The 25,370-nt window shown below is 46.7% G+C and overlaps 1 protein-coding gene across 1 annotated transcript in view; it reads left to right on the plus strand.

Annotated features, from left to right (window-relative positions):
* Positions 1–14,744, plus strand: part of ubap2a (ubiquitin associated protein 2a) — a 253,109-nt gene extending 238,365 nt beyond the window's left edge. The window contains 2 exon segments of the mRNA XM_072497225.1: positions 3,822–4,010; positions 13,859–14,744. Of these exon segments, the coding sequence (XP_072353326.1) occupies positions 3,822–4,010; positions 13,859–13,954 (285 nt within the window). The 3' untranslated portion in view covers positions 13,955–14,744.
* The last annotated feature ends 10,626 nt before the right edge of the window (positions 14,745–25,370 follow it).

Genomic DNA, 25,370 nt, shown 5'->3' on the forward strand with positions numbered 1-25,370 from the left:
GGAGCGGTTGCTGCAAGAACTTTTGAGGGTGGACAGACAATATGTGGAAGCACCGGAGGAGGGACTGTACAGGGAAAGGCAAAGGCTACATGTAGAATTTGACTTGCTGACTACGGGCACTGCAGAGGCACAATGGAGGAAGGCCACAGGGTGTACAGTACGAATATGGGGAGAAGGCGAGCAGGTTGCTGGCACACCAATTGAGGAAAAGGGGGAGCAGCGAGGGAAATAGGGGGAGTGAGGGATGAGGAAGGAGTGAATGGAGTGTTCAAGACATTTTATAAAAAATTATATGAAGCTCAACCCCCGGATGGGAGGGAGAGAATGATGGGCTTCTTGGATCGGCTGGAATTTCCCAAGGTGGAAGAGCAGGAAAGGGTGGGACTGGGAGCACAGATCGAGGTAGAAGAAGTGGTGAAAGGAATTAGGAGCATGTAGGCGGGAAAGGCCCCGGGACCGGATGGATTCCCAGTCGAATTCTATAGAAAATATGTGGACTTGCTCGCCCCGGTATTGACGAGGACCTTTAATGAGGCAAAGGAAAGGGGGCAACTGCCCCCGACTATGTCTGAAGCAACGATATCGCTTCTCTTAAAGAAGGAAAAGGACCCGCTACAATGCGGGACCTATAGACCTATTTCCCTCCTAAATGTAGATGCCAAGATCCTGGCCAAGGTAATGGCAATGAGAATAGAGGAATGTGTCCCGGGGGTGGTCCACGAGGACCAAACTGGGTTTGTGAAGGGGAGACAGCTGAACACGAATATACGGAGGCTGTTAGGGGTAATGATGATGGCCCCACCAGAGGGGGAAACGGAGATAGTAGTGGCGATGGATGCCGAGAAAGCATTTGATAGAGTGGAGTGGGATTATTTGTGGGAGGTTGTTGAGGAGATTTGGTTTTGGAGAGGGGTATGTTAGATGGGTGCAGCTGTTGTATAGGGCCCCGATGGCGAGCGTGGTCACGAATGGACGGGGATCTGCATATTTTCGGCTCCATAGAAGGACAAGGCAGGGATGCCCTCTGTCCCCATTATTGTTTGCACTGGCGATTGAGCCCCTGGCGATAGCGTTGAGGGGTTCCAAGAAGTGGAGGGGAGTACTTAGAGGAGGAGAAAAACACCGGGTATCTTTGTATGCGGACGATTTGCTACTATACGTGGCAGACCCGGCGGAGGGGATGCCAGAAATAATGCGGATATTTGGGGGAGTTTGGGGATTTTTCAGGGTATAAATTGAACATGGGGAAAAGTGAGTTGTTTGTGGTGCATCAAGGGGAGCAGAGTAGAGAAATAGAGGACCTACCGTTTGAGGAAGGTAACAGGGGACTTTCGTTACCTGGGGATTCCAGATAGCCAAGAATTGGGGCACATTGCATAGGTTAAATTTAACGCGGCTGGTGGAACAAATGGAGGAGGATTTTTAAGAGATGGGATATGGTATCCCTGTCACTGGCAGGGAGGGTGCAGGCGGTTAAGATTGGTGGGTCCTCCCGAGATTCCTCTTTGTGTTTCAGTGCCTCCCGGTGGTGATCACGAAGGCTTTTTTTAAAAGGATTGAAAAGAGCATCATGGGTTTTTGTTGTGGGCCGGGAAGACCCCGAGAGTGAGGAAGGGATTCTTACAGCGTGGGCAGGGATAGGGGGGGGCTGGCACTACCGAGCCTAAGTGAGTATTATTGGGCCGCTAATATTTCAATGGTGAGTAAGTGGATGGGAGAGGAGGAGGGAGCGGCGTGGAAGAGATTAGAGAGGGCGTCCTGTAGGGGGGACTAGACTAGCCTACAGGCTATGGTGACAGCCCCATTGCCGTTTCTCACCGAGGAACTACACCACAAGCCTGGTGGTGGTGGCTACGCTGAAGATTTGGGGACAGTGGAGACGGCATAGGGGAAAGACTGGAGCCTTGGGGTGGGGTGGGGGGGGTCCCCGATAAGAAAACAACCATAAGTTTGCCCTGGGGGGAATGGATGGGGGATATGGAATGTGGCAAAGAGCAGGAATAACGCAACTGAAAGATCTGTTTGTGGATGGGAAGTTCGCGAGTCTGGGAGCGCTGACCGAGAAATATGGGTTTGCCCCAAGGGAATGCATTCAGGTATATGCAACTGAGGGCTTTTGCGAGGCAACAGGTGAGGGAATTCCCGCAGCTCCCGACACGAGGTGCAGGACAGAGTGATCTCAAAGACATGGGTGGGGGATGGTAAGGTGTCAGATATATATAGGGAAATGAGGGACGAAGGGGAGACTATGGTAGATGAACTAAAAGGGAAATGGGAAGAAGAGCTGGGGGAGGAGATCGAGGAGGGGCTGTGGGCAGATGCCCTAAGCAGGGTAAACTCGTCGTCCTCGTGTGCCAGGCTAAGCCTGATTCAGTTTAAGGTATTACACAGGGCGCATATGACTGGAGCACGGCTCAGTAAATTTTTTTGGGTGGGAGGATAGGTGTGCGAGGTGCTCGAGAAGCCCAGCGAATCATACCCATATGTTTTTGGTCATGCCCGGCACTACAGGGGTTTTGGATGGGGGTGACAAAGGTGCTTTCAAAAGTAGTGGGGGTCCCGGGTCGAACCAAGCTGGGGGTTGGCTATATTTGGGGTTGCACAAGAGCCGGGAGTGCAGGAGGCGAGAGAGGGCCGATTGTTTTGGCCTTTGCGTCCCTAGTAGCCCGGCGCAGGATATTGTTAATGTGGAAAGAAGCCAGGGCCCCCGGGGGGTGGAGACCTGGATAAATGACATGGGCAGGGTTTATAAAGCCAGAGCGGATTAAGTTCATTCTAAGGGGGTCGGCTTAAGGGTTCACCAGGCGGTGGCAACCGTTCGTCGAATACCTCGCAGAAAGATAGATGGAATGGAAAAAAGAAGGCAGCAGCAGCAGCCCAGGATCGGGGGGGGTGGGGGGGTGGGGGGGGGGGGGGGGGGGGGGTGGAGGAACCAGAAGGACTCTCAGGGTTGTTAATATATACTGGTATAATATGTATAGGGTCGTTGCGACAGATAATTATATATTGGACTGTTAAATTATATTTTTGGAGAGTGTTTACTTGTGATAAGGCAGTTTGCCGATTAGGGTTAGTTTTCATTTTTGTTATTTATTATTTATTCTTTTTTTTTTTGTTTATTAAAAATAGGTCATTGTTATTTGTGTTGTTATAATATTGTGTAAAGGATGCACAATGTACTGTGTTGGTTGACCAAAAATTTTCAATAAAATATTTATTAAAAAAAAAAAGAAATGTGAAGAGGGACATAGGATGTCATCTCATTTTGGTGGGACCAGACCTCCTTTCATAAAAGTAAATTAGACAATTGAGGTGTTTATCTTGTGAAATTCTGGCGTTTATCTTGTGAAATTCTGTAATCAAGTCTCAGTTGTGCCAGCAGTTTGGATTGATAGCCTGTAATCTGTTACTTAGATTTCAATCCTGCCCCAAGCATTTGCAATAAGGAGTATGCTGAGAGAAATGAAATTATATTTTTGCTCTGCATCTTTTCACATGTATTCTTCGCATGCTGTGGAGTTGACTCTTGACTGCTTAATAATTGAATTTATTTATTGAATTTTGTATTCTGCTTGAAAGGAGATGGGAAGGGAAAAGCAGTCCGCTGTAGCAGCACCTTAAGCAGTGTAGAAATAATTGTTTTACTATTGCCATGACTCATTTGAATCTTAATCAAAACCGTGCAAGACACTTTGTGCACATTTGTTTCTTTGTGCGAGGTGAAAGTTTACAATATTCAAATTAACATTTCATGTTACTGATGCTCTGAACTGCCAAAAGCCTTCTGTTTTAATTCTGATCTCCCCTCTCGTTTTCTGTAGTCTTTTGACAAGCAGGGATTTCATGCTGGTACACCACCTCCATTCAATTTGCCATCAGCACTTGGAGGAACAGGTACCCTAAACCCTGGTGCAGCTGCAGGTTATGCTCCACCTTTTTTACACATTGTGTCAACTCACCAGCAGCCTCACTCCCAAATGCTGCATCATCACCTGCAACAGGATAATCAGGTAAATACAAAGAAGATGTAGAAAATAAGTGATAAAATTGATGGTGTCTCTAAATACAAAATGTCCACAATCATAATTTGTAACTTTGTGGCCTGGCATAACCCTCACTCATTACCATCAAGCTAAGGGATCAACCCTGATTCGATGACGAGTGCAGGAGACCATGCCAGGAGCAGCAGCAGGCAATCCTAGAAGTGTGGTGGCAACCTGGTGAAACTACAACACCAGACTACTGCATGTCAAACAGCAGAAGACAGCAAAGTGATCCCACAACCAACGGTTTAGATCAAAGCTCTGCAGTCCTGCCATATGCAGTTTTGAATGATGGTAGGCAATTACATGCAAATGACACGGCTGAAGTATTTGCAACCATTTTCGGCCTCCTGAGGTCCCCAGTATTACATATGCCAATTTCCAGCCAAATAAACTTGCTGCATTTGATATAAAGAAACAGCTGAAGGCATTGGGACACGGCAAGGTTATGGGCCCTGAATACATCATATTAATAGTTGTAAGGACCTAGCCATGCTATTCAACTATTGTTCTATCGCTACAACACTGGCATTTGATGGACAATGTGGAAAATTGCCCATGCATATTCAGACCACAAAGTCCACTCTACTCCTCCTCGTGCTTGAAGGCCCACCCCAGTCCTCCCACACACCCATTCCAGGCTCCATGCAGAGGCCCTCTCTTCCCATCACTCCGCTATCAATGCACATCCAGAAACCATCATATTACTGGATAAGCAACTCTTCAGTTTACAAATGTGCCTGCCTTCCCATGGACCACAAGGAAGGCTCCCATTGACTAGTTAGGTTCCGTGGACCCCAGTTTGGCAACTCCTGTGTTCGCCTGTCTGTCCTGTTATAGTTGATCTCATCCTCCCTATTTGCCACACCTCCAAGTTTTGTTTTGTTGACATTTTGAAATTTTACCATATTTCATGATCTAAGTCATTCCATTTATATGTCAAAAAAGCAGTGACCCTAACACTGACCCTTGGGGAACACCACTTTCTACCATCATCCAGTCTTAAAAACAGACATTTTTAAATCCAAGCTGATGCTGACTCAAACCTCTTGTTAATCCACCTTTTATGTGATACTTTGTCAAATGCTCTCTCAAAATCCAAATGGACAAAATCCACCATTTCCTATTCTCTGGATTACAGAAGAGTTAGTTCACAGATTGGCCAAGAATCTTATTTGAATGGCGTAACAAGCTCAGGACTAAATAGTCTGCTCTTGTTTTTTTATGTTCCTTGGTGATACATAAAAAGCAAACATTCTTCTTGCGTATCTACGAACTGCTGGTGCAATGTACCCAAACAGCAGTTGGTGTATTGAAAATGGCAGGGGGACTTCCGGTTGCGGCGATGCTCAGCTAAGCCGCACATTTCGGCGGCTCCAGCTCTGACGGACTTTCGGGCTCTTTTTGAGAGCCCCAACAGGAAATTTTCACAACGAAACCCGGTGTGGGGTGAAGCAACAGGGAGTGTCCGTCTCTTTTCTCCCCCCCCCCCCCCCCCCCCCCTCCCTCCCAGTGTGAAAGAAAAAGATCGGTGGCGGTGGCCAGATCAGATCCTCGAGGGCAGCGGCAGAGGAAAGAAAGAAACAAGATGGCGTCAGAGGGAGCCCAGGCGACATGGGGACCGGACCAGGATGAATTTCTAAGACGGTGTGGGGAGGTGTTAAAAAAGGAGGTGCTGGCCCCGTTGTTGCAGGCAATCGAGGGGTTTAAAGAGACACAAAAGACCCAAGAGATAGAGCTCCGTGTGGTGGAGCAGAAGGTAACTGACAACGAGGATGAGATCCTGGGCCTAGCGGTCAAAATGCAGATGCACGAGGCGCTTCATAAGAAGTGCATCGAAAGAATTGAAGTCCTGGAAAATAGATCAAGGAGAAAGAACCTCCGGATCCTGGGTCTCCCCGAGGGAGTGGAAGGAGCTGACGGCGGGGCTTATGCGAGCACAATGCTATGTTTGCTAATGGGAGCCGAGGCCCCCTTGGAAGTGGAAGGGGCCCACCGGGTCCCTGCGAGGAGACCAAAGGCTGGAGAACCACCTAGAGCAATGGTCATGCGATTTCACCGCTTCAACGACAGAGAGGTTGTTTTGAGCTGGGCCAAGAAGGTACGAAGTAGCAGATGGGAGAAAGCGGTGATACGAGTGTATCAGGACTGGAGTGCGGAGGTGGCGAGAAGGAGGGCGAGTTTCAATCGAGCCAAGGAGGTGTTGCATAAGAAGAAAGTAAAGTTTGGGATGTTGCAGCCGGCGCGATTATGGGTCATGTACCAGGATAGACATTACTATTTTGAAACGTCGGAAGAAGCATGGACCAGAACTGAGGGACTGATGTTGGAGGGGAAACGACAATGTTGATGTATAAAGGTGTAAATTGGGGAGAGGGGGACACTGAGAAATGTGGGCGCCGGCGGGGGGGAAAAAGAGACACCGGTGGGGGATGGGGAATGGGAACGGGGCTGTAGGGGGAGCTGCGCCATAGGGGGCAGGATGGTTCTAGAAAGCGCTGGGTTTTCTTTCCCGCGCCAGAGAGATGATGGCGGGAAGATAGGCGCAAGGAGGATGGGAGTTCCACACACGGGGGGGGGGGGGGGGGGGGGGGGGGGGTCGTCAAGGAGAGCGCGGGAGAAGCCGGGGTCCGTTGAAGTCAGCTGACTTTCGGAAGCAATATGGAGGGAGTAACCAGGCTAGATGAGGATCTAGTGGGGGGGGGGGGCGCGACACCAACTGGGTTGCTGCTGCGGAGATCGAAAGGGAGCTGGTAAGAGAAAAGGTGGTCGAGGCGGGAACGCGCCGCCTGGGTGGCGGGTGGGTGCGCGGGACGTGGGACTGGCCCAGAGAGGGTGATGGCTAGTCGACAGGGGAGGGGGGCGGGCAGACCCCAATCCGGCTGATCACGTGGAACGTGAGAGGCCTAAATGGGCCGATTAAGAGGGCCCGAGTGTTCGCGCACTTAAAAGGACTGAAGGCGGTGTCGGATATATATAGGGAAATGAGGGACGAAGGGGAGACTATGGTGGACGAACTAAAAGGGAAATGGGAAGAAGAGCTAGGGGAGGAGATTGAGGAGGGGCTGTGGGCAGATGCCCTAAACAGGGTAAACTCGTCGTCCTCGTGCGCCAGGCTAAGCCTGATTCAGTTTAAGGTATTACACAGGGCACATGACTGGAACACGGCTCAATAAATTTTTTGGGGTGGAGGATAGGTGTGCGAGGTGCTCGAGAAGCCCAGCGAATCATACCCATATGTTCTGGTCATGCACGGCACTACAGGGGTTTTGGATGGGGGGTGACAAAGGTGCTTTCGAAAGTAGTAGGAGTCCGGGTCGAACCAAGCTGGGGGTTGGCTATATTTGGGGTTGCACAAGAGCCGGGAGTGCAGGAGGCGAGAGAGGCCGATGTTTTGGCCTTTGCGTCCCTAGTAGCCCGGCGCAGGATATTGCTAATGTGGAAAGAAGCCAAGCCCCCGGGGGCGGAGACCTGGATAAATGATATGGCGGGGTTCATAAAGTTAGAGCGGATTAAGTTCGTCCTAAGGGGGTCGGCTCAAGGGTTCACCAGGCGGTGGCAACCGTTCGTCGAATATCTTGCGGAAAGATAGATGGGGGAAAAAAGAAGGCAGCAGCAGCAGCCCAGGACTTGGGGGGGGGGGGGGGGGGGGGGGGGTATAGCCTGTGACAAGGCAGTTGCCAATTAGGGCTAGTTTTCATTTTTGTTATTTAATATTTATTTATTTGTTGTTTTTTGTTTATATAAAAAAGGTCATTATTATCTGTATTGTTATAATGTTGTGTAAAGGATGCACAATGTACTGTGTTGGTTGACCAAAAATTTTCAATAAAATATTTATTTAAAAAAAAAAAAGGACTGAAGGCAGACGTGGCCATGCTTCAAGAGACTCATCTGAAGGTGGCAGATGACAGGTGTTCCACTCTGGGCTGGACGCAAAGAATAGAGGGGTGGCCATATTGGTGGGGAAACGGGTGTCGTTCGAGGCTAGGAACCTTGTAGCGGACAGCGGTGGCAGATATGTGATGGTGAGTGGCAGACTGCAGGGAATGGAGGTCGTGCTGGTCAATGTATATGCCCCGAACTGGGATGATGTGGGATTTATGAAGCAGATGCTGGGACATATCCCAGACCTAGAGGTAGGAAACCTGGTAATGGGGAGGGGGGGACTTCAACACCGTGCTAGACCCAGGGTTAGATAGATCTAGATCCAGGACCGGAAGAAGGCCGGCAGCGGCCAAGGTGCTTAGGGGGTTTATGGACCAAATGGGGGGGGGGGGGAGATCCGTGGAGATTTGCTAGGCCGCTGGCCGTTTCTCCCATGTCCATAAGGTATACTCCCGGATAGATTTCTTCATTTTGGGAAGGTCACTGATTTTGAGGGTGGAAGGAACGGAGTACTCGGCCATAGCTGTTTCAGACCATGCCCCACATTGGGTTGATCTGGAACTTGGAGAGGAGAGGGAGCAGCGTCCACTCTGGCGACTGGATGTGGGATTATTGGCAGATGAGGGAGTCTGCAGAAGGGTGCGGGGATGTATTGAAAGGTACCTGGAGGACAATGATGATGGGGAGGTCTGAGTGGGGGTAGTATGGGAAGCGCTGAAGGCGGTGGTCAGGGGAGAGTTGATCTCCATCAGGGCTCACAAGGGGAAAACAGAGGCCAAAGAGAGGGAAAGATTACTGGGGGAGATTTTGAGTGTGGATAAGAGATATGCGGAGGCCCCGGACGAAGGACTGTATAGGGAGAGGCGAAGACTCCAGGCGGAGTTTGACCTGCTGACCACAGGGAAGGCAGAGGCATAGTGGAGGAAGGCACAGGGGATGAGATATGAATATGGGGAAAAGGCGAGTCGCCTGTTGACCCATCAGCTTCGTAAGAGGACAGCGGTGAGGGAAATAGGGGGAGGTAGGGATGAAACGGGAACTACGGTGCGGAGAGCAGGGAAGGTGAATGAGGTGTTTAAGACCTTTTATGAGAGGTTATATAGGTCCCAACCCCGGAGGGAAAAGAGGGGATGCAGCAGTTTCTGGACCAACTAAGGTTCCCAAGGGTGGAGGAGCAGGAGGTGGCAGGCCTGGGGGCACCAATTGGGGTGGACGAGGTAACCAAAGGGCTGGGGAACATGCAGGCAGGGAAGGCCCCGGGACCTGACTGGTTCCCGGTGGAATTTTACAGGAAATACGTGGACTTGTTGGCCCCGCTGCTGGTAAGAACCTTTAACAAGGCCAGAGAAGGCTCTACCCCCGACAATGTCGGAGGTGACAATATCACTAATCCTGAAGCGAGATAAAGATCCGCTGCAATGCGGGTCTTATAGGCCTATCTCGCTCCTGAATGTGGACGCCGAGTTGTTGGCAAAAGTGCTGACAGTGAGGATAGAGGATTGTATCCCGGGGGTGGTGCACGAAGATCAGACAGGGTTCGTAAAGGGGAGACAATTGAATGTCAACGTGCGGCGGCTGTTGGGGGTGATAATGATGCCCCCAGCAGAGGGGGAGGCAGAGATAGTGGCGGCAATGGATGCAGAGAAGGCATTTGATAGGGTAGAGTGGGAGTATTTATGGGAGGTGCTGAGGAGGTTTGGGTTCGGGGAGGGGTTTGTCAGCTGGGTTAAACTCCTATGGGGCCCCAGTGGCAAGTGTAGTCACAAATCGGCAAAGATCGGAGTATTTTCGGCTACATAGGGGAACAAGACAGGGATGCCCTTTGTCCCCATTACTGTTCGCGCTGGCAATTGAACCACTGGACATAGCGCTGAGAGACTCCAGGAAATGGAGAGGGGTGGTTAGAGGGGGAGAGGAGCACCGAGTGTCACTCTACGCAGATGACCTACTGCTGTATGTGGCGGATCCAGTGAGGGGGATGACCGAGGTTATGCAGATATTGAGGGAGTTTGGAGATTTCTCGGGATATAGGCTTAACATGGGAAAGAGTGAGCTTTTCATAATACACCCTGGGGACCAGAGTAGAGGGATAGATGGCCTGCCGCTAAGGAGAGTGGAAAAAAACTTCCGATACCTGGGGATTCAGATAGCCAGGAGCTGGGGAACCTTACACAAACTCAATCTGACTCGGCTGGTGGAGTAAATGGAAGAGGATTTCAAAAGGTGGGATATGCAGCCGCTGTCACTGGCGGGCAGAGTGCAAGTGATTAAGATGATGGTCCTCCCGAGGTTCCTATTTGTGTTTCAATGTCTCCCCATATTGATCACTAAGGCCTTTTTCAAGAAAATAAATAGGAGCATCATGAGCTTCGTGTGGGCAGGGAACGCCCCGAGGGTAAGGAGGGGGTTCCTGCAACGTAGCAGGGACAGAGGTGGACTGGTGTTGCCGAATTTGGGCGACTATTACTGGGCCGCCAATGTGGCGATGATCCGTAAGTGGATGATAGAGGGAGAGGGGGCGGCGTGGAAAAGGCTGGAGATGGCGTCCTGTAAAGCAACGAGCTTAAAAGCGCTGGTGGCGGCGCCACTGCTGCTCTTGCCGAAAAGGTTTACCACGAACCCAGTGGTGGCGGCAACATTAAGTATCTGGGGGCAATGGAGGCGACAGAGAGGTGTGTTGGGAGCTTCGGTGTGGTCCCCGATCAGGAACAACCATAGGTTTGCCCTAGGGAGGTTGGACGGAGGGTTCCAGAGCTGGCACCCGGCGGGAATTATAAGAGTGGGAGACCTATTTATAGATGGGAGGTTTGCGAGCTTGGGAGCGCTAGAGGAAAAGTATGAGCTGCCTCCGGGGAATATCTTTAGGTATATGCAGGTGAGGGCGTTCACGAGACAACAGGTGAGGGAATTTCCGCTGCTCCCGACACGGGATCCAGGATAGAGTGCTTTCGGGGGGGTGGGTCGGGGAGAGCAAAGTGTCCGAAATATGCTGGGAGATGAGAAGAGGGGGAGGAGCTGGTAGAAGAGCTGAAAGGAAAATGGGAAGAAGAGCTCTGGGAGGAGATTGAGGAGGGTTTGTGGGCTGATGCCCTAAGTAGGGTAAATTCCTCTTCCTCGTGTGCCAGGCTTAGCCTGATCCAATTTAAGGTGCTACATAGAGCACATATAACTGGAGCGAGGTTGAGCAGGTTCTTTGGAGTGGAGGACAGGTGCGGGGGAAGCCCAGCGAACCCCACACATGTTTTGGTCGTGTCCAGCACTGGAGAAGTATTGGAGGGGAGTGGCGGGAGTGATCTCGAAGGTGGTGACGGTCCAGGTCAAGGCAAACTGGGGGTTAGCTATGTTTGGGGTAGCAGATGAGCCGGGAGTGCAGGAGGCGAAAGAGGCCGATATTGTGGCCTTTGCGTCCCTGGTAGCCCGGCGAAGGATTTTACTCTTGTGGAAGGAAGCGAAACCCCCCGGCATGGAGGCCTGGATAAACGATATGGCAGGGTTCATAAAACTGGAGCGGATGAAGTTTGCGCTGAGAGGATCGGCTCGGGGGTTCTCCAGGCGGTGGCAACTGTTCCTCGACTATCTAGCGGAACGTTAGGGGGAAAATAGATAGCCAGCAGCAGCAGCCCGCGGGGGGGGGGTGAATTGTTTTTGTTCTAGATGGGGTGGAGAGGCCGGGCGGGGGGGGGGGGGAGCACTATTTCGTATTATTTTGTTAGTTCACTATTTTATTTAAATAATGTTATCTATTAGTTATCATGTTACGGTTTTTGTTGACCTGTAAGGAGGAAAAATTGTATTTGAAAACTTGAATAAAATATATTTTATTTAAAAAAAAAAAAGAAAGAAAATGGCAGGGGAATAAGACACTCTGAAGACAGGAAGGTCGGGATCCAAGTAGTCTGTTCCCTCACAGTTCAGAGAGCAGAAAGTTTCATATTATGTCTTGCATTGAAAAATCAAATTTATGATGAATTAATCATTTTCTTTCTCTCTCTTGATTCTGTAAATAGATTCCAAGACCTAATTTTTAAAAATTAAACTGAACAGACATTTGTTCAGCAATGAAAGGAGACTTTGCAAAACCTAAAGTGGTCATGCATTTTGTCAACAAGGGGATTCAAAATTTTTTATTATTTGGGCCTCGAATTTTTATTTCTTTGAAAAAATGAAGTTAATTGCAGAAAAAATCACCATTGAGGTTTTTGTTTCTTTGCAAGCTTGAGGCAAAGGGATGAATGGTAGGTGTCACACATGTCATGCTCGCCCAGTAGGGAACTGATGAACAAGGCTGAATTTATGAATAATGCAAAGGATTTACAATATTTAGAGGATTGGTAATGCACAATACATTTGTAAAATTGAGGAACCTATTTATTGACTTTTTAAAGGAATCAAACTTTTTAAAACCTTAGGTGCTGTTCCTGCAGTCGAAAGATTTGAAGCATTCATACTAAGCTATTAATCTAATTGGTTGTTAAAATGTAATTATGCTACAGGAAGTGATATTAACCAAACTCAAATCAAAAAAATGGGGCGGGATTCTCCGATGGCCAACGGCAAAATCAGGTTGTGCGATGGGACGGAGAATAGCTCCCGACACCGTAATCGCGGCAGGTGCCAGTTTGACGGCAAATTGTGATGCTCCACCCCCTTAAACGACGTCATGGCGACGCACGGGACGCGAAGTTGCAACCGCATTTGCATCTCATTCACGGGCCCACCCGTGATGCTCCGCCTCCGATGGGCCGAATTCCCAATGGTGCGGTCCGTGTGTGTTCTCAACAGTCGTGAGCCTGGCATGGTGGCTGCAGGGAGAGTGCTTGCGGACAGTGTCCAGCACCGCCATATTTCACTGGCGGTCATGATGCTGGCCGGAGGGCTTCTGCCAGTGCTGGAGGGAGTAGTGGGGGGGTTGCCAGGAGGTGGGCTGTGGGATCGGAGTGGGTGGGGACGCGGTCCAGCACAACTGGTGCCATCTTTTTGGCCGCGATCGGTGTGTGTGGGGGTGTATAGTGTACGCGCAGCTGCAGCTTGTTGGTCCTCGCGTGTCCATCACTGACCCGGCGATTCCTGCACAATTTGTCTTCTGCGGGTGTTCCACCCTGAACCAGTGCTAGCCCCTCACCGGTAGCAGAATCGGTGCGGGTGTGGCGCCTATTTTTCTGACGTGGAACTCCACGGATCCTCCGTTGACGTCAGCACTCAGACTCAGGAACGGAGAATCCAACCCATGATTCCTCGTTTCTGTTGCATTGGCTTTACGACAGGTCGAGCAACATTGGAAGCTCTGAAGTTTGTCTGAGCTGGGAGCGTGAAACGTAGCTGGAATTCTTTGATGCATTCATATGACTTAGATCTGTAAATTATGCATGCCAAGAGAGAATAGGTTTGGATATAGCAGTGTTTTCTGAATTTAAGTGGATTGCTGAAACCTGTTTCCTGGACTTGCCTTGCCTTGAGAATGCCCCTTTAGTTTTTTTAAAATAAATTTAGAGTACCCAATTAATTTTCTTGAATTAAGGGGCAATTTAGTGTGGCCAACCCACCTGCACATCTTTGAGTTGTGGGGATGAAACCCACGCAAACACACGGAGAATGTGTAAACTCCACACGGACGGTGACCCAGAGCCAGGTTTGAACCTGGGACCTCGGCGCCGTGAGGCAGCAGTGCTATCCACCGCCACCGTACTGCCCTGAGAATGCCCCTTTCATTAATCTAGTTCATTGCAGTGTTAATGTAAGCCCTTGTGACTATAATAAAGATTATTATTATTAGTTGGTTGACTGACTTGAATATTCAACCCACAGAATGTAACTTTGGGTGAGGGAGATTGACGATGAAGATTGTACTTGGGATGAAGAAAATGAACACATTTTGACTGCACATTTTAATGTGGTAATTTTTCTAACTGGTGCACTTTTACTTACAGGGCGGATCTGGACAGCGCAATCAGCAGAGCAGCATACCACAGAAGTCTCAGGTTAACAAACCCAACTATGGCAGCTCTCCATACTGGGGGAATTAAACTGAAAGCTGTTGCCTACTTTTTGTAAAAGGAGGAAGAAAACTGGTTGGCCAAATGTCTATGTTGGGGGGGAAAAGAAAATCTTAACGTACCTTAAATGTGACAGTTGCCTGCTTTGATTTGCTGTTGTATGTAATATATTTATGTATGTATTTGTATATGTAATAGAGCCTAGATGTGGTTTCTGCACTTGAAGCCTTTCTTCATAGGGGAAGATTAATAAACTCTCAGTAACAATGCATATTTGTTTGAGCTCTGTGGGCTTTATAAATGGACAGTGTTTTGCAGTATTGAAAATGGGGTTTCCCTTATTTTGCTTTCAATTAGTTCATGGAGAACCCCAGGAAGAGGGGGGAAAACATTGTAGAAATTCAGATCCTGTGCACAACCTTTTCTATGACTATTCTATTCATTTTGTATTGATCAAACTTGGACAGTCTTAAAGTTTTCCACCTGATTCTTTGGATGATTTTCAAAGAAAACTGTTCATAAGCAAAAGTTTTTTGTTTTTTTTAAATCATTGTCCTGAAACTGTGTATTTATCTTTGAGAATATTTATTTAATATTTAAAAATGCACAGCCTCCAGTATGTCAAACCATATACATTTATTTGGTATAATTCCCTTCTTGCCTATGGTAACCAGAGCTAGTAGTTTTGTAGATCTTCTCTTCCAACATAACATCCCATTCAGCAATTTTATTCTTAATAACCTGAACCAATATGGTGAATATTTTAGTTTAATTTCCTTTTAACCCCAACACAACCTAATAAAAGCTCTGAGCGATAAAACCATGTTTGGAATTTTTGTTGCTGGTGCAGTTTATTTCACTTTAGATTCTAGTAGTTTATTTTTACCATTTACTATGGGGGCATTAGCACAAAATATAGGGGCAAAAATTACATCAAATTAATTTTTTTCTTAACTTAGGGAGCCTAATGATTTTAAATTAATGCTAAAATCACGAACAATAATATACCTTGTTTTATAAGTAGTGGAAATAAAGCTACATATATACTATAAGGCATGACTGAATTATTGAAGGAAAGGGAATTATGTAAACTCAAATCCACCTCTAATGTGACCCTCAATGCTTTTTTTCATCCTCCAGAATGCTTATTCAAATCTGTTGGCCAGCCTTTTGTAAATTTCAACTAATGCAAAACCCTGGTGCCCACTATAGTATTTTACTATATTTTATAAGAATTATAAAATCTTGAAGCACAACAAAGGTTCTGGAATTGTTGACAGTCAAAACTGCCTCAGACTTGATATATTGCACACTGTAGCCTCAGGATCTTACTGGAAGGTTGAGGCAGTTTCATTGTTTAACTATATAATGCCTATGCTTCATAGTCAGATTTGTTTTGTCAAGTCTGATAGCTTGTACTGTAGTGACTTTAGGGGTTAATCTATATTTTAAGGTTTCAGGATTCATTTACCGTGTTGACCTTTGGCAAGGTCATGTTGAGTAGCTATTCTGATTTATTAGTAGATGCATTCCTGTTTTACCTCAATCTACAAATTACATAGATTAATTAGTCTGGAAACAAAACTCGACACGTTGATGGCCATGTCCTTAGGATTCTTTTATAGAGATAAACATTTGACTGTATACCTAGTTTCTATTGCCTCTAATTATCTTTTGAACTATTGGCTCATATTTTGCAGCTAGCATTAAGCAATGTCACTCGCTGCTAACCATTAAAACGCAGCCCACAACTCTAGTGGGTTCCATGAGTGTTGATTTTCCCCTATTGTAATGTGACTTTGAATCTGGCGCCATTTAAATGGAATCTGCGACGTCCAACAACAGTGAAGTCAAGTGAACTAGCTAATCAGATTGAAGAATCTCAGATAGCAAACCAGAAGTAAAAGCATGACTCCACACTTGTACAGATTTATTTTTCAAGGTCAGAGATTATTCAGCTGTTATTTTGCCAGTGTGTGTGTGTGTGTGTGTGTGTGTGTGTGTATATATATATATATATATATATATACACACACACCTACCATTTATGTCTCCTAGTCCTCTCTGCATGTTTCAACCTGTGCTCATCCTCTTAAACCATGAGTTACCCTTCTGTGAGGACATTGAGATGCATCCTTGTCCACTTTGCATCAATTCCAATGTCTCTGGACTCTTGATGGCTGGAGAAATGTTATAGGAGGAAGGACATGTTTTAACCTGCTTTGTTCACTGTACCAGTCGGGGTCAACATATGTTCTACACCCTGGCACCAGGTGATATGGTGTTATCTTCACCAGTACTCAGCACTGAAACTGCATTGAGAGCACCCCATTGGGGATTTTCGCTGTGTCTTACCTCTTCCTGCCCGTTGAATGCCCACCCACTTATTATTCTCCTAAAGTCTCTAGCAGCAGAACATGCATTCCAGGAAATTTTCAGCCTCTCGAGTGACATTTCCTACAAGTATGGTTACTCGGGAGAGGAGGGCATCCTGGAGTTTCTACATGGTATGGGAATTGTAAGAATTAGGCCTCAGCTGTTGCCTTCAACACTTCACTTCTGCAGCTACCAATTTCATCAAACACACCCTCATCTCCATTGTTGCCCCAGTACCCTTAAAGCCATTACTACTTCTCATTTCCACCCTCATCTCTGCTCCCTTAAATTCCAAACTTATGCAAACTTGAATGGATACGCCAGACAACTGGTTTAGCTATTGAGTGCCAGATCGACTGAACAAATCCCTGCACCTCCCAACACACTGCAGGCCACCTTGTTAAACTCTTCAACCCTGCTTCCTCCATCCTCACCTCCACCAGTAAGTGTGAGGTGACACCTCTTGCACAGCTGCCGCCTTACCCACCAGGCTTGGCTTCCCCCAGGATTTTCTGGCCTAGCCCAGAAATGGAACCTTTCCCAAGTCTTTGAAATGTGCTGTTGCTTCCCAAATTCCATTTTTCCAAAAGTCCATCTTGATACCACCAAACTGGTTTCTGCCTCAACCACACTACTGAAACCCAAGTCACAAATAACGTTCTGTGTAGCTGCAACAAAGGTAAACTATCCTTCATTGTCTTTCTTTAAAATTTAGAGTATCAAATTTTTTTTTTCCAATTAAGGGGCAATATAGCGTGGCCAATTCACCTATCCTGCACATCTTTGAGTTGTGGGGGTGAGACCCACGAAAAGGGGCTTAATTGTCTTTTTTAACTTGTTGACCACTCATTCTCCTATGCCTGTCCACTTTCATCCAGCCTAGTAGATAGTTTTTTGAAGAATAAAGGGATTAAGGGTTATGGTGTTCGGGCTGGAAAGTGGAGCTGAGTCCACAAAAGATCAGCCATGATCTCATTGAATGGTGGAGCAGGCTCGAGGGGCCAGGTGGCCTACTCCTCGTTCTTATGTTCTATCCAGCTGCACTCCTCTGGTTCGTTTCTATCTATACAGTTGTAATTGGAGAATCTCCATTAGGGACGTCTCATCCAGCTCTCCCATTGTTATTGCTCATGTCCTCTAAAGACCTTGACATTTTTGTATTTTTCATCTGCATGCTACCCCTGAAACGGTGTTATTTTTCAAGTGTAATCTGCTGATGCCTAGCTCTACCTCACCACACCTCTCGATCCCTGCATATCTCTTTCAATTGTCAAGATTGCTTGTCCGGCATCCAATACTTGATAAACAGAAATACCTTCTTGGGAAATAAGTATTAGGAAGAACAAAGCGTGCCGCGCCATTGACTCCATCCTTCTCTGTGGTAACTGAGATTGAATGAGCTGTTTGCAAACTTGGTGTCATACTTGATCCCAAGCTGAGCCTCTGACTACGTATCTGCACTAAGGCCACCTATTTCTTCCTCCATAGCATCTCCCATCTCTGGCCATGCCTCAGCTCATCAGTTGCTGAAACTCTCATCTATGCGTTTGACTTCAGGAAGCAAAGTATTGTATGCATCCCTGTTTGCATCATTGATGCCGAGGTGGAGATGGTTGACAGCTTCAAATTCCTAGGTGTGCACATCACCAACAAGCTGTCCTGGTCCACCCACGTCGACTGAACTGATCTCCACACATCTTCTCTACTGAGTAGCACTGCACTCGGTATGCTGCATCCGATGTCATGTATTTATATTGTGTATTTATCATATGTCCTATGTTTTTCCGATATGGATAGACTGTATGCAGAATAGTGTTTTGCACTGTACCTCTACATGTGACTAAATCTAAATCCAATACTATCTAATCTCCTCCAGTCCTACAATCTTAGAATTGGAAGAGCACGGATATCTATTTTCGAACTTCTCGAATTTGAATAATTCCTCCTTTGAAGGCTGTGTCTTCAATTTCCAAGGCCCTCATCTGTGGAATTTCCTCCCTAAACCCATGTGCCTCCCTTCCCTCCTTCAAGATGCTCCTAAAATCTTTCTCTTTGACCTAACTTTGGCCATCTGCCCTAATATCTCCTTAAGTGGCTGTGCTGGATTCTGTTTGGTTATGCTACTGTGAAGCACCTTCGAACATTTTACTACATTAAAGGTGCTACATAAATAGAAGTATTGTCATTATTTTACTTAAACTTGTGCAATTTGTTATACATGTCGCTGTACTCTGAATTAATTATTTGTGTATACCAGATTTTTAATTAATGCAATTTGGATCCCATTATGTTGGTATCCTGTACTTTTGTGATTTCGTTTTTTGTTGCTTTAGATCTAATTAGTTGTTTATATATGCCCCTTGGTTTAAGTCAGTACCATCTTGTTCCTTTGCACTGGACTCCCATGATCATCAAATTCCCATTGTTAGACTTTGTTACTCCACCCCATTTAGGACAAGAAATAACATGTTTCCTGGAAAAGTAACAGATGTTGGCAACAATTTACCAGCCTAGGCAATTGAGGCATGAGTAGTAGAGACATTCAAAATGCTACTTTTGAGTTGATGAATGGGCTTCAAGCTGTCTATTGTTTTGTGCTAATTCTTAGCAGTGTTGCTTCTTGCAAGATTTTTGAGAATGTGATTTGGATCGCAGTACCAAAAAGAAATGTTATAACCCAACAGCCCAAAATGGTTGTGTTTATTGTCCATGCCAACTTCCACTCAAATTATCTATTCCTAATCTGTTCTATCCCATTTGTTCTCTAGATTCATGTGAATAGCTCATGAATTTCTTAAAGATAATGTTTATGTGGGGGCAAAACTAGGGCCCATGAAATACAATAGTCACTAATAAATCAGGAGAAATTTCTTTACTTCAGCATAACAACTACTACATGGAAGTGAAGGGGAAGCTCATCATATACATGAGGGAAAAAGGATACGGTAATAGGGTGTGTTGCCAAGTGAAGTGGTCTGCTGCATGAAAACATACCTTTTGGGACAAATGGACTGCTTCTCTGCTGTTCATGCTATATAAGATTGTTAAATAAAATTTAAAGAGGCAGTTGGGTGCTGGGCTACAGTTTTACTTTTTTTTGCAGCAGTAAGTAGAGTTAGATTATATAGCAGTCAATGGCCAAATGATCAATAAAAATTGTGTTTTTTTTAATCTGCGAGTGGGGGGGAAACTGCACAGGACTGAGGTATGCATCACCTGAGCAGAGGCCAAGCTAATAGAACACCCAAGTAAGCAGGTTATAGTAGACACAATTTGTACAGGCTTTCAAAGGGTTAAAATGACAATTTGGGCCAGATGATGGACAAGAGCTGCAGCCTAAAGGTCTTGCAAATGGCATTTTTGCCAACTCCACCACCTGCACCAGGCTAAGCCTCATGCAGTTTAAAGTGGTGCACAGACCACACCTGCCCAGAACCCGACTAAGCAGGTTCTTCCCAGACGTGGAAGGCAAATGTGCCCCAGGCTTGTCGGATTTTGGACAGCCTTTGAGGTGATGTCCAAGGCTGGGGGGGGTGGAGCCATGCCCAAGAGTGGCAGTGTTTGGGATATTAGATCAGCCCGAACATCATATAGGGAAGAGGGCTGCTGCTCTTGCATCCTTAATCACCTACTGGAGAATCCTGCATTGGCTGGCGATCAGCAGAACCACCCACAGCTGCAGACTGGCTGGCAGACCTGTCGCAGATACACCATCCGAGGATCAGGGTCAGACTGGCTTCGGCAAAGTGTGGGGGCAATTCATCCGCCTGTTTGAAGCCAATAGGATAGAAAGGGAGGGGGTAGGGAGCACCGAACGCAGCCAAGGAAACGCCAGGAGGGTACCCACGGAGTCATGGACGCGGGGGTCAGAAAGCCCCCCCCACCCCTACAAAGGAATAAGAGCAAAATGAGCAACAAATAAACCATCTAGGGCGTAAGATGGGGCCCGAAAATAGTAGAAAAGTGGAAGCGGGGCTGCCAAAAAGGAGCAGCATGTAAATTGTCAACAGTAACTGTTCCAATCATTCCTGTACAGTGTAAAAATGTAAACTTCAATAAAAATATTTAGTAAAAAATGTTTTAAAAAGGAAATGGGATATTTCTCATAGTGGTGGGTGGAGAACATCACCCGACCGTATAGCTCAATTTTGGACATTTAAGTGTTATGGACGTAATTTTTAAAACGGGTTTGTAGTTTCGCCATTTCTCTGCAGCGATTTGATAGCCTTTCGCTGTTGCACACAGTTCTCTTTGCGACCCAGTACCTTTTTTCCATCCCCCGCAGTTTATTTTTGTTTGATGTCAGAAAACTGAAAGCAAAACGCACGAGCTCCACCATTACAGGGAGCGAAATGAGAAAGCGCTGTGTGAAAGGACAGAACTCCCCTTCTCTCCCGAATTATTGACCACATCACTTTCGTGCCTGGTATGGTGACAGTGGACCCCCCCTTACTCCTCTCACTACCATTTAACTCTGGCCAAGTATCTGGGTCCCGTCTGTCCAGTGACCCATGCAGAACAAAGTGGCTTGTTACAAAAACGCGTTGATTTTTGTTTGCTGAAATCGCCGATGGGCGAAGATTTTCTGCGTGGGTAAAGAGAACTGCGGGTCTTTACTGTGTTCAAGTTGGTGGAATCGGGCAGAGTGAAATAATGACATCTAGTGACCATAGAACTGCAACTGTATTTACCATTTTCAACTCAGGTTTTATCATTATGAAGTGTTACCATGTTACGTTGGATTTTTCTCTATTCTAAATGGTGCTGCTAAAAACATAACGTAATTGAAAATGGTAAAGCAAAGTTTGTGGAATTAATGTGCACCATACACAAGACCTTTAATATAGATACATTTGTAATATGGCTTCTGGAATTTTAGCTTTTGAGGTTTATTTGGTGTTAACCAAGAAGGTACCACTTTCATAGATTATCATAGAATTTACAGTGCAGAAGGAGGCCATTTGGCCCATCGAGTCTGCACCGGCTCTTGGAAAGAGCACCCTACCCAAGGTCAACACCTCCACCCTAACCCCGTAACCCCATCCAACACTAAGAGCAATTTATCATGGCCAATCCACCTAACCTGCACATCTTTAGACTGGGAGGAAACCGGAGCACCCGGAGGAAACCCACGCACACACTGGGAGGATGTGCAGACTCCTCACAGACAGTGAACCAAGCCGGAATCGAACCTGGGACCCTGGAGCTGTGAAGTAATTGTGCTATCCACAATGCTACTGTGCTGTATACATATTTTTAAAAATCAATCCTCCCAGGGAGTAAATTATTATTGACTGGAATATGTGTTGTACGACTCTTAACGAATGTTTGATGGCTAGTGATTAATCTCTGCTACATTATACCTAAATTACCATTCTTTGAGTCAACAAAAACTTGTGTTTCTATTACATTATACCTTGAAATGAAAAACGCCCCAAGTGCTTCACGGAAATGTATTTAGAAAGAAATGGACACTACTCAGCCAAACATAACAGGAAGTGTGAACAAACATGAGGGGCGGTATTCTCCGACTCCCTGCCGAGCAGGAGAATCGCCGGGGGAGGCAGCGTGAATCCCACCCCGGCTGCCGGATTCTCCACCGCCGGTTTTTCGGCAGAGGCGGGAATCGCGTCACGCGGGTCGGGGGCTGTTGGCAGCCGATCCTCCGCTCCGAGTGGCCGCCCGTTTTTTTTTTGCCCAGTCCCGCCGGCGTAAATCAAACGGTCCTTACCGACGGGACCTGGCTCGGGGGGGGGGGGGGGGGTTTGGGGGGCACGGTGGCCTGGCCTGCGATCGGGGCCCACCGATCTGCAGACGGGCCTGTGCCGTGGGGGCACTCTCCCTCCGCACCAGCCGCTGTAAACGTCCGCCATGGCCAGCACGGAGAAGAACCCCCCTGCACATGTGCTGGGATCAAGCCAGCACTCGCATGCGCCAACTCGCGCTGGCCGGCGGAGGCCCTTCAGTGCTGGTTGGCACAGCGCCAAGCCCTTGGGCACCAACCCCGCCGGCGCCAGCCTAGCCCCTGAAGGTGCGGAGGATTCCAGGCAGCCCGACGCCAGAGTGGTTCACGCCACTCCTCAGCGCCGGTACGGCCCGCCCCGCCGGTTAGGGGAGAATCCCGGCCGAGGTTAGTGAGGTGGATTTGAGTATCTTAAAGGGAAAAGGGTAGGAACCAGGGAATCTTAGGAAAGGAATTTCAGATCGTGGGACCGTAGCAGCTTAAGGGATATTTGTCAATGATGGGGATGGGTGGGGAGAATTTGCAAGATAATTAAACCAAAGGACTAGAGAGGGAGTTGTAGGGCTGGAAAACATTCTGAATGAATATAAGAACAATGAAATAAACACTATCCGTGTGGAGTTTGCATATTCTCCCTGTGTCTGCATGGGTTTTGCCCCCACAACCCAAAGATGTGCAGGGTAAGTAGATTGGCCATGCTAAATTGCCCCTTAATTGGAAAATGAACTGGGTACTCTAAATTTATAGGAAAAAAAAGAATAATGAAATAAAAAAGGAAAAAATAGAAGAGAATGGAATCAAACAAGAACAATGGGACTGAGTTGAAATATCAATAAATGAATGCAAAGCATAAATTAAATTTAGGCTGGCAGCCTGGGGGAAAATCTTGCATTCTTATTGTGCCTTTCATGATTTTGGGACATTCCAAAGCACTTTACAGTAGTACACCAAAGTGTTGTAATGTATAAAACACAACAGCAGTTTTCAATCAGCAAACATACATAGCAATGCGATAATGAGGGAAAAATGCTGGCCTGGACACTGGGAGTAACTTCCCTGCCCCTCTTCAAAATTGTGCCATGGGATCTTTTAGAAGACAAATGGTGCAAAAACAAATAATGCTGGAAAATCTCAGCAGGTCTGACCGCATCAGTTACAACAGAGTTACAACGTTTTGAGTCTGGATGACTTCAAAGTTAGAGAGAATGGGGACAATGGCGTCTCGGTTTCAACATCTGATCCAAAAGAAGGAACCTATGCCAGTGCTACATTCTCTTAGTGTTGCACTGAAGTGTCAGCCTTTGTTTTTGTGCTCAAGTTCTGAAATGGAACTCGCACCCATCACCTCCTGACTCACATAGGAACCCTAACACCTGGACCACAGCTTTCTTGGGGCAGAGTTTGGAAAGAGCATCCACGTGGGCTTCTTGAAACAATATGTAAAAAGTCCAACTAGGGAAGGGGCCATATTGGACCTGGTATTGGGAATGAGCCCAGCCAGGTGGTTGAAGTTTTAGTAGGGCAGCATTTTGGGAACAGTGACCATAATTTAGTAAGTTTTAAGGCACTGTGGGATAAAGATGAGTAGTCCTCGGGTGAGGGTTCTATATTGGGGGAAGGCTAATTCTTTTAATTTTTTATTTAAAAAAAAATTAGATTGCCCAATTCATTTTTTCCAATTAAGGGGCAATTTAGCGTGGCCAATCCAGCTAGCCTGCACATCTTTGGGTTGTGGGGGTGAAACCCACGCAGACACGGGGAGAATGTGCAAACTCCACACAGACAGTGGCCCAGAGCCGGAATCGAATCTGGGACCTCGGAGCCGTGAGGTAACAGGGCTAACCCACTGCGCCACCGTGCTGCCCTGGGGAAGGCTAATTAGAACAATATTAGACAGGAATTGAATAATTTAGATTGGGGGCGGATGTTTGAGGGCAAATCAACATCTGACATGTGGGAGGCTTTCAAATGTCAATTGATATGAATTCAGGACTGGCATGTTCCTGTGAGGAAAAAGGATAAATACGGCAAGTTTCGAGAATCTTGGATAACAAGGGATATTGCGAGCCTAGTCAAAAAGAAAAAGGAAGCATTTGTAAGGATTAGAAGGCTGGGAACATACAATGCCCATGAGGAATATAAGGAAAGTAGGAAGGAACTTAAGCAAGGAATCAGGAGGTCTAAAAGGCGACACAAAAAGTCATGGGCAAACAGGATTAAGGAAAATCCCAAGGTTTTTTATACATATATAAAGAGCAAGAGGGTAGCCAGGGAAAGGGTTGACCCACTCAAGGACAGGGGAGAGAACCTATGCATGGTGCCAGAGGAAATGGGTGAAGTACTAAATTAGTACTTTGCATCAATATTCACCAAAGGGAAAGACTTGGTGAATGATGAGACTACGGAAGGGTGTGTAGATAGTCTGGGTCACATTGAGATAAAAAAAGGTGTTGGGGGGTCTTGTAAAACCTTAAGGTAGATAAGTCCCCAGGGCCTGATGGGTCCTACCCCAAAATACTGAGGGAGGAAAGTGAAGTCACATGGGTTCAGAGGTGAGCTGGCAAGGTGGATGCAGAACTGACTCGGTCATAGAAGACAGAGGATAGCAGTGAAAGGAAGCTGTTCTGAATGGAGGGCTGTGACTAGTGGTGTTCCTCAGGGATCATTGCTGGGTTCTTTCCTGTTTGTAGCATATATAAATGATTTGTAGGAAATGTAACTGGTCTGATTAGTAAATTTGCAGACAACACAAAGGTTGGTGGAATTGCGGATAGTGATAAGGCCTGTCAGAGGATATAGATTGGTTAGAGACTCAGGCGGAGAGATGGCAGATGGAGTTTAATCTGGAACAATGTGAGGTAATGCATTTTGGAAGGTCTAATGTAGGTGGGAAATATACAGTAAATGGCAGAACCCTTAAGAGTACTGACAGGCAGAGGGAAAGTAGCAAACAGGTGGAGACGGTAGTCAAGAAGGCATATAGCATGCTTGCCTTCATCGGGTGGGGCATTGAGTACAAAAATTGGCAAGTTATGCAGAAGCTGTATAGAACTTTACTGTAGAACTACAGTAGAACTACAGTATAGAGCTGTATAGAACTAGGCCACACTTGGATTTTGTGTTCAATTCTGGTCGCCATACTACCAGAAGGATGTGGAGGCTTTGGAGAGGATGTTACCTGGTATGGAGGGCATTAGCTATGAGGAGCGGTTGGATGATCTCAGTTTGTTCTCACTGGAACAACGGAGTTTGAGGGGCGACCTAATAGAAGTCTACTAAATTATGAGGAGCATGGTCAGAGTGGATAGTCAGAAGCTTTTTCTCAGG

This window comes from Scyliorhinus torazame, chromosome 3 (assembly GCF_047496885.1).
Source record: "Scyliorhinus torazame isolate Kashiwa2021f chromosome 3, sScyTor2.1, whole genome shotgun sequence".
Lineage (NCBI taxonomy): Eukaryota > Metazoa > Chordata > Chondrichthyes > Carcharhiniformes > Scyliorhinidae > Scyliorhinus > Scyliorhinus torazame.